Source organism: Rhamphochromis sp. 'chilingali' (genome assembly GCF_963969265.1).
Source record: "Rhamphochromis sp. 'chilingali' genome assembly, chromosome: 1".
NCBI classification, from domain to species: Eukaryota; Metazoa; Chordata; class Actinopteri; order Cichliformes; family Cichlidae; genus Rhamphochromis; species Rhamphochromis sp. 'chilingali'.
The window spans coordinates 46,737,947-46,753,224 of record NC_137929.1 but is presented as its reverse complement, the minus strand read 5'-3'; the positions used below and the strand labels follow the sequence as shown (position 1 = coordinate 46,753,224).

At 39.1% G+C, this 15,278-nt stretch overlaps 1 protein-coding gene across 3 annotated transcripts in view; it reads right to left on the bottom strand.

Moving 5' to 3' along the window:
* Positions 1–5,937: 5,937 nt before the first annotated feature.
* Positions 5,938–15,278, bottom strand: part of LOC308394981 (uncharacterized protein) — a 36,183-nt gene continuing 26,842 nt past the window's right edge. For all 3 annotated transcript variants that reach the window (XM_080879625.1, XM_080879626.1, XM_080879627.1), the window contains 6 exons: positions 15,159–15,237; positions 12,166–12,276; positions 7,942–8,229; positions 7,110–7,226; positions 6,902–7,023; positions 5,938–6,813 (listed from right to left, as the gene is read on the bottom strand). In XM_080879625.1, the coding sequence (XP_080735751.1) occupies positions 6,739–6,813; positions 6,902–7,023; positions 7,110–7,226; positions 7,942–8,229; positions 12,166–12,276; positions 15,159–15,237 (792 nt within the window). In that variant the 3' untranslated portion in view covers positions 5,938–6,738. The remainder of the gene's footprint in view (positions 6,814–6,901; positions 7,024–7,109; positions 7,227–7,941; positions 8,230–12,165; positions 12,277–15,158; positions 15,238–15,278) is intronic.

Genomic DNA, 15,278 nt, shown 5'->3' with positions numbered 1-15,278 from the left:
AATAGATTTCGAGTTACAAAGCGTTGTTTGAGGGCAAGTCAAGCCAGTTTTTGCTTCGCTCTACTCAGTTATGGTGCATTAGAAGTCAAATAGCTTTAATAATTCACATTTTAATGATAAATTGTCAACACTGGAAGATTCCCCCATCTCTTCTGAACAAAACGGTGTAAGAATGACCGCTCTAGCCCCTACGGTTAGGAAATTATGGTCATTTGTTTGAGGGGAGTCGTCATTATGAGAAATAGGCTGCAATAATCCTGTGCCTCTCTGTGCTGCATGTGTAAATAGATGCACATGTTTTGGCGGGAAAAAGTACACAGGCTCTCTGATTGGTGGATTCAAATTCAGCAGCTCCCAGGCTGACCTAGAAACTTACTTCTCTCTCCCTGTGCATTTTTTTTGCTGATTTTTTCATTTAACAAGTATATTTGAGGGACCCTCAGCATGTTCAGCATTTTTTCAGCTGTCCATTTTGCTTTTCCAATTTTTCTGTTTAACTTATTACTATTGTGCTAAATCATACTATTTCTGCTATTTTATAAGATTTGTGCAAAATATAGTATTTCTGCCAAATATAGTATTTCTGATTATTTATAGTTTTTCTACTAAATCATAGTACAGTATTTCTGCTTTTTATAGGATTTGTGCTAAAACATAGTATTTCTACTAAATGTAGTATTTATGCTTAATCATACTATTTCTGCTTTTCATAGAATTTGTGCCTAATATAGTATTTCTGCTAAATTACAGTATTTATGCTTTTTATACTATTTGTGCTAAAACATAGTATTTCTACTAAATGTAGTATTTATGCTTAATCATACTATTTCTGCTTTTTATAGGATTTTTGCCTAATATAGTATTTCTGCTTTTTATAGTATTTGTGCTAAAACATAGTATTTCTACTAAATGTAGTGTTTATGCTTAATCATACTATTTCTGCTTTTTATACTATTTGTGCTTAATATAGTATTTCTGCTAAATTATAGTATTTCTGCTTTTTATAGTATTTGTGCTAAAACATAGTATTTCTACTAAATGTAGTATTTATGCTTAATCATAGTATTTCTATATATTTCTGCCAGGTCCCCAGGCAGCCAATCCTCTGTGAGGACTGAGACATTCAAATTTTCAAATCAGGGCCTGCACGGCTTCCCAGCCAATCATATATGTGTCCTGAGGCATTCAAATTTGCATATTGGGGCCTTCATGGCTTCTAAGCCAGCCAATCATATCTGAGGGCTGAGGAATTCAAATCCACAAATCAGGGCCTGCACGGCTTCCCAGCCAGCCAATCATATATGTGGTCTGAGGCATTCAAATTTGCATATTGGGGAATTCGTGGCTTCTAAGTCAACAAGTCATCCATGTCATATATCTCTAAAAATTCATATTTTAATGATAAATTGTCAACACTTGAAGATTCCCCCATCTCTTCTGAACAAAACGGTGTAAGAATGACCGCTCTAGCCCCTACGGTTAGGAAATTATGGTCATTTGTTTGAGGGGAGTCGTCATTATGAGAAATAGACTGCAATCCGGTTGTTCAGTGATGACGTGACGAATCCTACTTCCGGGTCTAAAGTAGTCTGCGTTTAATATGGCATTTGTGTTGTTAACATGTTTAACCCTCCTGCCATCCTTTAAAAAACTCACACCCATCACCCTAGGGACCATTCTCAGCCACGCCATAAAAAGACCATATATCCATATTTTATTCCACTTTAAATTAGCCAACCTTGTAAAACTACTTCTCCCTGAAATATTCATGTAAAGTTTTAATTATATTTTCGTTGTTTTAACCCTTCAAATCCCAGTGTTATTACATGAGCGCCCTGTGTTATAAGCCCCAAAAACCAAAAAACGAAACTAAATATTTCCACAAAAAACCAGTTGAAGTAATATGTGATTGTCATTATAAGTAGGCCTTTAGATGGACCAAAGATTGGCACCAACATACATTTTGACCTGCCATTATTTTTTTTGCATTTTTTTTGCAATTTAAAAATTAAAACTTCAAGGCCCTGAGTCTTCATTGACATCCAAGAAAAGAAGAAAAAATAAAATCATATGATGATAATTTGGGGTTGAAAAATAGCGTTTATAATGGAAGTCAATGGGCAGAAAATGGTCCCCAGGGTGATGGGTGTGGGGATTTCTGCTGCTCAGCCATTTTAGGCTGATTTAAGGAATTCACACTGGAATATTAACATTGACAGGTAAAAACTATCCTGTGGCAAGTTTGGTTATATTCCACTGAACACAGTGGAAATGGCAGCCATTTAACACATAGCAGTGGCACAAAAAGGTCCCAAGAAGGCAGGAGGGTTAATGTTATGTATTTTCTTCTATTTGATCTCAAAAAGCTCCTAAAACAGTCAGCGATCACTGTTGACCTCCCTCGGCTTTTATTACCGCTAATCATTTATTTAAGCTCAGTTTTTAAAACCTTAGGATGTAACTACAGCCCAGCCCATGCAGCAGTATATGAATGACTAACCTCGTATTGTGGATGGATTATCTCAGTTGTTCTCCTGGCTGAAGTTTGGTCCGTTTACAGCATCCTGCCATGCAATTACATTTGTTCCTGACCACCGAGAACACTCACGGTAACTTTTATCAAGTGGAAAAAAAGTTAGCTTGTTTATATTATGCTAACATAGCTGTGTCGCTAGCGGTCACGTAGCACATCATTATATACCAGCTAGCCAAACTTCAGTAACCCTACAAACGTCACTGCTGTTTAGCTTTCTGTCTTCATTTATGTTGGAAGTGATAACAGAGCTGTACGTTTTAATTTGTTTCCAAAACCCCGCAGTCAGGACATGCTATATTGTATTTAGATAGAAGCTAGCGAGCTAACTCCCTGCTAACTTCTAACTCCGTTAAATGTCATAAATTCTGTTTTCATGGATGCCTGGATGTTAAACTCAATTGTTACACCTGGTAGAGCAGAACGCTGATCATTTTATTAAAGATGAAAGACTTTAGACAGTTTTTCAACTCACAGTAATGCCATAGTGATCGTTTGATATATGGACCTGCAGCGGAGTTTAGACCCAGACACGGCTAGTGACGTCAGACTGAACAACCGGATAATCCTGTGTCTCTCTGTGCTGCGTATGTAAATAGATGCACCTGTTTTGGCGGGAAAAAGTGCACAGGCTCTCTGATTGGTGGATTCAAATTCAGCAGTGTGTGTGTGTGTGTGTGTGTGTGACAGAGAGAGAGAGAGAGAGAAAGAGAGAGAGAGAGAGAGAGAGAGAGAAGGCCTTTTAATGGGATGATCTCATTCTAAGATTCAAATTCAATATATTTAGACTGGTTGACTGAATTGGATCTTGTGTGTGTGTCTCTCTGTGCATGTGTGTTTCCTTATGTGTACATATTTCTGATTGTGTGGCTGTTATATATTTTTTTGCTGATTTTTTTCATTTAACAAGTATATTTGAGGGACCCTCAGCATGTTCAGCATTTCTTCAGCTGTCCATTTTGCTTTTCCAATTTTTCTGTTTAACTTATTACTATTGTGCTAAATCATACTATTTCTGCTATTTTATAAGATTTGTGCTTAATATACTATTTCTGCTTTTAATAGGATTTGTGCTTAATATAGTATTTCTGCTTTTTATAGGATTTGTGCTTAATATACTATTTCTGCTTTTTATAGGATTTGTGCTTAATATAGTATTTCTGCTAAATGTAGTATTTATGCTTAATCATACTATTTCTATATATTTCTGCCAGGCAGCCAATCCTCTGTGCGGACTCAGACACATATCACATATCAGGGCCTGCACGGCTTCCCAGCCAGCCAATCATGTCTGAGGTCTTCCGTTTCCTCTCTCGTCATATCTCAGCGACGGTTGTACAAAGAGCAATGAAAATCGCAGTCAAAGTACACCAAAGTCCGCTGATTCACCCAGTACAAGAATTATTCCTCTAGTCCACCTAGTTTTTGAGTTACACAACGTTTTGTAACTCCAAAAAACGGCGTTTTTCGCTTCTCACCGGGATCTAATTCTGACTGCTCATCACCCTGTTTTTCAAAACGGCTCCTCTCTTTCCCAGTGGCGCAGTTGGTAATGACACGGGTCTGCAAGCCAAAGATCGTGGGTTCGATTCCACCTTGGTCAACATGTTTTTTTCCCTACAAATTAATACACTGTCACAGACCAGTAATTCATATTCATCATTTATTACAATTCTGCAAACTTTTATGATTTTACCAGCTTTTCTAATATGGACCTCACATTCTTAACACTCCATGGCACAAATACTCTTACCTTTAGGCTCTGTGTATGTGTGTGTGTGTATCAATATTTCTCCCATTTTAAAGTATTACTCCTCCATAATTGTATTTCTGTTAAATCAAAGTACTTTTACTACATCTTAGTACTTCTGCTCAATCATAGTATTTCTGCTAAATCATTGTTATTATGCTATATATATATATTCTTTCTGTTATCTTATACTATTTCTCCTAAATTCTTGTATTTTTGAGAAGTTATGTTTCTGGTAAGTTACAATATTTCTGCTAAGTTCTGCTATGCTATTGTATTTCTGCCAAGTATTATGTTTCCTCTAAGATATTGCAGTTCTGCTAAGTTATTCCATTTTAGCAAAGTTCCTTTGCTTCTGCAAAGTTTTTACAATTTCTGCAACTTTTCAGCTTTTTCAGCTACTTTTTGCATACAGCTTCAGCTTTAAAGCATCCACACTGCATTTTCGCAGGAAATGCAAATTTTTCTAGTTTTAGTTGTCCTGGTCGTGGGATCTTTCATTTCAGCTCTGATTCTTCCCTTCCCTTTCATGTTTCAAAAAAAGCACCTCACAAAACTTTCGACACGGCGTAACTCGGCTCATAACCGTAGCACGTGGGAGCAGTGTGCTCACGTGATAGAGCGGCTGTGTGTATTTGTAGCCTCATCCAGCATTTCATCTCCGAGGAAGTTATCCCAGAGAGAAGTAAAGCAAGTGTGTGTAAGTTCATCTCTGAATGTTTGTAAAGCATTCTGGCATTAAGCTTAACAAGCGATATATGGAGCGACTGCCTCTTCTCTCCCCCTCCCTCTCCTGCTGCTACTTCAATCATGAAACTGATCAGTGATCAGCTGATCGGCTTTTCTGTCGCAAGTCCGTCTCTCGTTTGTTGTTGGCCCACTTTGCACCAGTAAGACGAAACCAGCGGCTAAACAATAGCCGCACCTTTAAGCTTGATAAGCTGTCATAGAAATTATTTAATATTACTTTCAGGATCTTTTTCTACGTAGCTGACGCTGGTAACTGTGCAGGGGCGGGTCTAGCAAAGTTTTGCCAGGGGGGCCGATAGGGCATGAACAGGGAAAAGGGGGCACAAAGACATACTTTTCTTTCTTATTCTCATTTAAAATGTCTAGCTTTTAATAAATAATTATCTGAATCTTACACCCAAAGTTTTAATCTGACCTAAAATGTATAGAAGTCCATTACTGTATATAGTAACTGTTAAGTCTAATATACCCTAGTAAGCTATAGTACTTTTTCCTTTGGGACGGTACCATCTGTGCAGTCTGCAGTTCTGTTGAAGAAAAATGTTGAATCTATTTAATTATTGTGGAAAAATAATTGATTTCTGTGCATTTTTTTTCCACATGCGTTAAAGTTGATTACCCCGATTAAGTATCACAAGGTGGAGGGTGGTTCCCTATTTTTTTTTTTTTTTTGCTGGGAGTTGGCAACCCTATTAGTTAGGTTGTTTAATATTTCTTTTAAGCACTCTTTAAAATACCAGAATAGGGAGGATGGTGTAGGTTTAAGTTTATTAGATTGATCAGTATTGCTGAACTATGAAATATTTTGGGTGTAGTGTATTTTTTACATACAGGTATAACAGCATAGCTTTAGTGTTGTTGTTTATTTAAACTTGAGTATGAACTTATACAAAATGCAGCAATATATAAAAAAAACATTTTATTGATTAAGAAATACACTATATCGGATTCATATTGGTATTGGCAGATATCCAAATTTATGATATCGGTATCGGACATTAAAAGCTGGTATCGTGCCATCTCTAATAAACACTTGAATAAACAAACTAATTGATTTATTGATTCATTAATAATAATAATAATAAAGCAGGCCCAATGCAGCAGTTTATACAATATGCTAGGATTCAAGTAACATAAAAAAATAAACCGGCTAGAGAAAAAACTTGCAAACTGAGCTGTAAAACTAACCCTCTCCAAAAAGAAAAGCAGAGCATTTCTTGATGTCCAGAAAACTATGAACACAACAGGCACAAATGTCTCGATGAATTTGGTGGTTTGTTCAGGTTTTAATTGATGTTTAACAGAACAGCAGCAAACATATAATGCTGGAACCTTTTCTTTTTAAGAAACTGAAGCCAAAGATCTAAATGAGCAAAAAAAAAAAAAAAAGTTTAATATACTATCAACACCTGTCAGGTACCTCCTGATGACCTGTTAACTAAAGTAATAGGGACAATTTTTCAATAATATTTTCACATAAAAGATAGAATAATAGAAAACAGAAAATTAAAACTGTGCTCTTCACCAGCCTGTACAAACAAAAACAAAACATTAACTGAAAGGCTGCGAGACAATTTATGAATGAAGACATATCATTTACAACAAAAGGTACCACACGGTGATTAGTTTAGTTTCTGAACTAGTAGGATCAAAAACATTGGCTTGTTCTCCACAGTGATGTGTTAAAATAATCAGATCAGGTCCATCAGTCAGAAACAGAGCCTTGAGACATCTGAGATGACGTTTTTGAAGCTCTTTGTCGACGTTTCTCATAATATTTCTACAAAAAAAACAGAAAAGTGAGAAACCAAACATCGTTAGGCCAAGAGTGTGATTTTGTGTACTGAATGGTGTGTGCGCATGCGTACCTGCAGGTTGTTGTAGTGTTTCTGGCTGCAGCAGTGGAGTTCCTTGGCGGTCTTCTCATTCAGGTAGAAAACAGAGCAGATGTTACAGAAAAATCCTGATTTTGGGATCACAAACTCCTGACCTGCAGAGGAGTAGAAACAGGAAAATTAGACAAGTGTTAACACAGCATTTGAATCGCGTGCGTGTGTGTTTATGTGTGTGTCTCACCGAGGGGGCTATTGGGGTTGAACTGAGGCAGTCTGAAGTCTGCTACAACACACGGAGACTGAGAGCGAGATCGCTTTGCCTCAGGTCCAACAAGCTCCCTCCTGCGTTTGCCCACAACTGAAAATGGAAAGAGCGACACATTAATCATCAACAAATCTGCTGCAGGAGCCACCGGGTTTATAAAATATTAAATTATAACTTAAGTAATTAAACAAATGATTTTTGATTTATTTGAAAAGGTGAAATGTTTGTCAGCCACTTTATTAGGTACACTTGTTTGACTGCTCATTAATGTAAATCTCTAATCGGCCAATCACATGGCAGCAACTCAGTGATCTAGGTATGTAGACATGGTCAGATGACCTGCTGAAATTCAAACTGAGCATCAGAATGAAGAAGAACACTGGGTTCAACTTCTCTAAGTTAAGAACGCAAAACTGAGGGCACAATTCACACAAGTTCAGCAACGCTGTAAAAGAAAAAAAAAGTCTCAATTTCTGCTGTGACATTAGGATGGCAGGGTCAGAAAGCTTGGATCCATCCTCCCTTGTATTATTCTTGGCACACACTGGGGCCCTTAGCACCAACCACATATGTAAAACATATTACTACCACCACAAGGTAGTGGAAATGCATCTCAAGGCTGTTGGTAATCACTGAAGAAGGAAAAAAACTACCAGGCATCACGCAGGCTGAATGTATGTAGCACAGTGAGGAACACAAACATGAGATCAGAGCCATAAAATATCACAATTTTTCTTTTTATATTCAGTTTACTGTGTTTTCGCTGTCAGAGTGATGTATTTTGTTGATTTAAAGCAGCTCTTTGTACCTTTAATGCCAACCGTGCTCCATCCATCCTTCTCCTCTCCCTGCTCTGTCTCCTTATCAGGACACGTAGACTCTGGCTGCTGTCCAGCAGGGGCAGGTGCAGCATCAGGCTGGGTCTCTGCTTCCTCTTCGGTCCTCTGGCTCTCCGCCTGGCCGTCACCTGGCGGCGCAGATGAGTCTCGGTCCTGTGATAAAGTGGGATTAACAGAAGCTGGAAGCAGTGGTTCTGTTGTTTCCTCCTCTTCCGTCTCTTTTGTGCTCTCTGGTTTCCCTCTAGCAGATTTTCTCACTGTGGGAGGAAACAACAGATTAATTAAGCTTCATGTCTCAGAGCTCTGACACGACTTTATCCCAGATGCCAGCCACTGGAGAATATATGTACGGATGTTACATATTTAAAATACAAAATATGAGTAACTGTATTCCATTATAGTTACCGCTTAAATAGTAGGGGTGCAACGATATTCGTATCGATATTGAACCGTTCGATACAGTGCTTTCGGTTCGGTACGCATATGTATCGAACAATACAACATTCGTAATTTATTTTATCAATTTTCCTTCTGACGATGCTGTCTGTGTTGAGCGCTCAGTGAATCTGTGTTCGACTACTCCGCCTAGGCTGCACTGTCGAGCGCAGATCCACTGAGCGCTCAACACAGACAGCATGGAGAAGGAGGAGCACAGGGCAAGCTAGCAAGACAGAAGTTAAGCTCTCCTTGCAACATGGCAAATTGAACCTCCCCCACCCTCATTCAGATCTGGCGTTTGGAATTATTTTGGTTTTCATGTGAAGTATGACCCTGAAGGTAAGCGAGTCATGGACTAAAGTAAAACAGTATGTTGGATGTGCCCTGCAATGCTCAATTACATTGGTGTGAACTAGTGTGCTAGCGCAGTTAGCTCGTTAACGTGTTTGCCGTCTAGCCCCATGCACGGAGCGATCGGCGGTAGCTCGTTAACGGAGATTTGCCGTGTTGTGGCGTTAAGGTCATTTCAACGAGATTAACCTGAAAGCACTAGTGGGAACACGACGAATATGACTGCACATTTACGCCGACATCATCCTAGTGCAAAGACAAAAACAACAAGCATGCTACTAACTTTAGCCGAGTCATTTAGACAGCTGTTAGCACATGATTCTCCTTATGCTGCTGAGAATATAGCCCAGAAGAAGCGGATAGTATAGCTTTTATTTTGGAAAGAGCCATTTCTCTGTAATAAACTCTCTTTTCCAAAGATGAGTGATTCCTCAATCAGATACAGGGCTTGCAATATCGCTAGCCCGACGTCCTGGGGCTAGCGATTTTTTCAGTCGGGCTACCAAAATCTATCTCTTCCCTGCCCGTCGGGCTATTGTAGGAAGGAAAAATATATGTCAATGCTTTTGCATTCTTTCAGAAATGTAGCTGGGTAATTATGTCATTGGCATCGGTGAGCCACTGTCAATCTGTGACATATTGAAGTCGCGTTTGAATTTGCGCTTGTTTTTTTGCTTTCACTTTGCAATCGTGCGAACTGTGTATAGAGAGCGACAGCACTGATCTGTGAGTGATGATGATTTGTGCACCAATTCCTCTGACATCGTCTTATTAATCGTTAGCTTACTATGCAAACATGACAAGTGAAATCTCCCGCAGCAAGCTTAAACATGTGAGAGGTTGATCGCGCAGAGAATCGCTGAGCTTATGTGAGTGCGTGTGTAAAAGCAGCAGGATATATATTTCAGTTCTGCTGACCCAAATAAGACAGGTCAGGGTGAAGAAGTGACAGCCAAAGAAAAGCTTACCACAAAACGGAGAAGTTATGACAAATCAGACTATAAGGCAAAAAGAAAGTGCAGCTTTATGGTTTCATGGACAAAATAATTTCTGTGGCTGCAATATGACGAGCTAAATAACCAGGGCTGCACATAAGTGGTCCGCAGGTGCGCATTCGCTGTCAAAATAAAAAACACGCACAAGGGTTAGGGTTAAATTTAAAAACTGTACTTTTGAGTTAAAATATATATTTATAATTTTAATAAATGACAAATTAAAAATGCATGAACATTTTTTTGTATCGAAAAAATATCGAACCGTGACACCAAAGTATCGAACCGAACCGAACCGTGAATTTTGTGTATCGTTGCACCCCTATTAAATAGGTGATAATTTATTGAAATAAATGGATTAAACTGCCGTATTTTTCTGTTTCATATGTTAGGCCCTCTCTACTCAACCAAGGTGCTCTCAGCATCCAAAGACTGCAACCTAAAGAAAGGTCTGGAAGTTTTTTTTTAAAAACTAACGTTAGCCTGCTGCAACTACCTTGCTTTAGTTGTGGTAGCTTCCTGGGTTATGCACCACTTCAGTATCTATGTGACTTATTACTATTACTGAAGACTACTCGCCACTGAGCAAACATCTTATCTTACAGGGAGTGCAGAATTATTAGGCAAATGAGTATTTTGTCCACATCATCCTCTTCATGCATGTTGTCTTACTCCAAGCTGTATAGGCTCGAAAGCCTACTACCAATTAAGCATATTAGGTGATGTGCATCTCTGTAATGAGAAGGGGTGTGGTCTAATGACATCAACACCCTATATCAGGTGTGCATAATTATTAGGCAACGTCCTTTCCTTTGGCAAAATGGGTCAAAAGAAGGACTTGACAGGCTCAGAAAAGTCAAAAATAGTGAGATATCTTGCAGAGGGATGCAGCAGTCTCAAAATTGCAAAGCTTCTGAAGCGTGATCATCGAACAATCAAGCGTTTCATTCAAAATAGTCAACAGGGTCGCAAGAAGCGTGTGGAAAAACCAAGGCGCAAAATAACTGCCCATGAACTGAGAAAAGTCAAGCGTGCAGCAGCCAAGATGCCACTTGCCACCAGTTTGGCCATATTTCAGAGCTGCAACATCACTGGAGTGCCCAAAAGCACAAGGTGTGCAATACTCAGAGACATGGCCAAGGTAAGAAAGGCTTAAAGACGACCACCACTGAACAAGACACACAAGCTGAAACGTCAAGACTGGGCCAAGAAATATCTCAAGACTGATTTTTCTAAGGTTTTATGGACTGATGAAATGAGAGTGAGTCTTGATGGGCCAGATGGATGGGCCCGTGGCTGGATTGGTAAAGGCCAGAGAGCTCCAGTCCGACTCAGACGCCAGCAAGGTGGAGGTGGAGTACTGGTTTGGGCTGGTATCATCAAAGATGAGCTTGTGGGGCCTTTTCGGGTTGAGGATGGAGTCAAGCTCAACTCCCAGTCCTACTGCCAGTTTCTGGAAGACACCTTCTTCAAGCAGTGGTACAGGAAGAAGTCTGCATCCTTCAAGAAAAACATGATTTTCATGCAGGACAATGCTCCATCACACGCGTCCAAGTACTCCACAGCGTGGCTGGCAAGAAAGGGTATAAAAGAAGAAAAACTAATGACATGGCCACCTTGTTCACCTGATCTGAACCCCATTGAGAACCTGTGGTCCATCATCAAATGTGAGATTTACAAGGAGGGAAAACAGTACACCTCTCTGAACAGTGTCTGGGAGGCTGTGGTTGCTGCTGCACGCAATGTTGATGGTGAACAGATCAAAACACTGACAGAATCCATGGATGGCAGGCTTTTGAGTGTCCTTGCAAAGAAAGGTGGCTATATTGGTCGCTGATTTGTTTTTGTTTTGTTTTTGAATGTCAGAAATGTATATTTGTGAATGTGGAGATGTTATATTGGTTTCACTGGTAAAAATAAATAATTGAAATGGGTATATATTTGTTTTTTGTTAAGTTGCCTAATAATTATGCACAGTAATAGTCACCTGCACACACAGATATCCCCCTAAAATAGCTAAAACTAAAAACAAACTAAAAACTACTTCCAAAAACATTCAGCTTTGATATTAATGAGTTTTTTGGGTTCATTGAGAACATGGTTGTTGTTCAATAATCAAATTATCCCTCAAAAATACAACTTGCCTAATAATTCTGCACTCCCTGTATGTTAACATAAGTCTTTTCTCCCCTACAGTAAATATATTGTCTATTCAGACAGATTTGGGCTTACAAGCTAAAAACAAACAGGAATTGGCAGGATGTGATTGCTACATTCATGTAGTTGTGAAAAGCAATGACAGTATATTAAGTAATCCAAAGTATTCAGAATACATTACAAACTACATTTTGGTGCATGTATTATGTAATCTGTAGTGGAATACATTTTAAAAGTAACCTTCCCAACACTGACCCGGGGTCTGCCTGGTTCTCTTCCTGGGTCGACCTCTTGTCCTGGTAATTACCGCCTCCTTCTCCACAGTCTCTCCCACCTCGTCCACCATCACAAAATTGAAACTCTCCTCTAAAACAAGAAATGAGAGGTCACAGGCAGTATTGACAGTAAAAAGTTTCATTTCGTGTTGAAATATACCCAAGTTAAATGCTGTCTTCTAAGAGGGCGATGTGGGAAAATCTCCATTTAAATAAAACTATTTCTGTCAAGCATAAAGTTTCCTGTTTCTCCTAAGAGATGATATAGGATTAAGTTTAATCTAAATGCTTTTGTTGAAGTTGAACTAGTTGAATGAGACAATTCTTAGCAGGGTAGATGACTACCTTGCTCAGAAGCAAGACAAATCCTGTTTTTCCAACTTTCCTAGAGGACTTCCTAACTCTGGTCTAACCACATGATTAGGTTAGTGTCTGATTGTCAACAGTCTTTTGCGTTGTCTGTCAAAACACGGATGAATCAAACTTTGTTGACTTTACTGTGACTGTATTTCACGTCGCTGTAGAGCAATGTTTTTGCACACTAATACTTTTTATTGCTTTATCAGCAGATCCTGCTCTTTATTTCTATTTCAATGTGCTCTGGATCAGTAAAATATCAATCTAACTCACTTTTGGAAGCAGGGATTGCTCTTAATGTCTCTATTAAGTTTGATGAAAGCAAACTGATTTAAACTTCAGATTTTCTGGTTATTCAACCCATAAATCGTAACCCGGCTTCCACACAAACTAATGTTGTCTTTTAACTTCATGTTCTTTAGTCTTTTAGATTCTTCCTTTGGATCAAATACACAGAAAAAGTGAATTTGAACAGCCTTTAAACACCTGAAGATACTTTAAAATTATTTAAATGGACTGATAAATCCAAATACATGACACCAACCAGGGCTCCACACTAACTTGTTTCCACGGTTGCACTGGTGCCAGCACAAAAGTTAGGCGCACCCACATTTTTCAACTGCATCACTTAACACCGCAGTTTTACATGTGCATTTTTTTTTTTTTGGGGGGGGGGGGGAATTGATGTCCATACAGACAATATTGATTTGTAAATGATTAACTAACAATCTTGTGCTTGTGCTTAAAGTTCTTTGGCAATATTGTAGACAACATTAAACTTAATCATCTCGGCCTCCTCTGATGACCTGTTTGCTGCTGGCTGCCACTGAAAGGCAGTGGGGAGAGGGGACACTTGGGACGTGCATTTATCACGACATATGTGATAAATAATAAAAATAAAAAAACAATGTGTTTTCTGGATACATTTTTCAACGTTCAGAGGTTGATGGCTCTGTGTCAGAGCACTGGCTATGAATTTCACATGGATCAGGCCTTAATAAAAAATGTATCAATAGTTCTTTTCATCTTTTCTTATTACCCACAGCTACATCCACTTCTGTCAGGCCTAGGCTGCTCACTAGGGTTGGGTATCATCACTGATTTATATAATCCATTCGATTCCAATTCACGAGGTCCCAATTCGATTAGACTCATTTTTGCCTCAGACAGTCAGAAATATTATAATTCTGATCATTTATCAGTACCGATACTGTGAGACTTTATCAGAGGTGTGAGCATCACAGCAGATGCCTTTGTGTCAAAGTAACTGAGAATAAAACACAGAAAAACATGAAGGAGATTTTGCTGGCCTGGCTTCTTATAGCAGATAACCTTAAAAATATTCTGCAACTTTACATAATTTTAAAAATTTTAAATTTCTTCAGTATTGAACAGCAGAAATTAGGCTTTGTTCTCCAAGGTCATTTAAGTATAAAAAACAAACAAACAAAAAAAAACAAACAAAAAAAAAAAAAAAACAGACAGCGGCCGACAGCGCTGTAAACAGCTGTACACTGGTGGGTAATAAGTGAATGAATAATGCAGAAAACTAATTTGAGATGGGAAACTGTTCTTGAAGTACAGAGAGAGAGAGGGTGTGTACATGACGTGCGATTTTTATTGTGGTGGAAGCAAAACGGCAAAAGTAAGAGGGAATTCATGACGATGTTTATCAAATCTGTAGCGTAGTTTGGATCTTCTTTTGCTGCTGGTTCAGTGAATTTTGGTTGGACAGAGACAAAACCTGCAGCTCAGAATCTAGAAAAAAAAGACATAAACACAAAGCGCGAACCCGACGCATCAGAATCAGTGAGCTGTCGGCTCCCAGTCCCGACTGCATATCCGTCTACGTGCCGTCGGTGAGAAAGCCGAGAAAGAGAAAGCTGATTCTGATACGACGGGGTGATACGTGTGTTTACATCTTTGTGTGGAATCAGTTTCTCTGCTCTCTTTTACTGTTTGGTGGTTGTTGAAATAGTTTTGTGAGCTTTAACCTGAGATTCTCGCGTTTCTGGCAAAATACATTTATATTTAAAACTCTATTCAGGATTTAATGAATCAATATCGCTTTATTCAAGCTACTCACCTCTCTCTATCCACCTGCACTTTCAAACGTACACGAAGGACTATCTGGACCATAATGTGGGCATCATGTGTCTGTTGTTGACCACACGGAGACTTTAAGAGTTGCAGACTTTTTTTGTTACTCGAACAGCTGGTCGCACCGGTGTGACCTAAGGTTTATTTTAGTCGCACCATTGAAAAATTTGGTCACATTTGTGACGCACTCTAGAGCCCTGCCAACAAAAACTATGCTGTACACATTCGCTTCTCCTCCACAAAATCTGACCGTGCAAATCGAACTCTATTCAGGTGGTTTGAGTATGTGACTAGGATGCCTCCTGGGCAACTCCTAGGTGCTGTGGTTTACATTTGTTCAGTACTGAACAGCAGAGCAGGCTTTCTTGTTCAAGGTCATTTGATGTCCTATTGGGAGGAGGCCCCGGGGCAGATCCAGCAATGAGACTATCAGGGAAGTCTGAACTTCCGACTGCCCCCACGACCCGAACTCGAACAAGCAGTTAAAAAAATGGATGGATGGAGAATGAAACTGACCTGTTTCATCATGTTTGCGTTTAGCAGATCCTGATGTCTTCTCTGCTTCCTCTTCTACCTCAGCTGCTGTCGCAAAAGTCTAAAAACAAAGACACGAAATCACGACCATCGAGTTTTCTG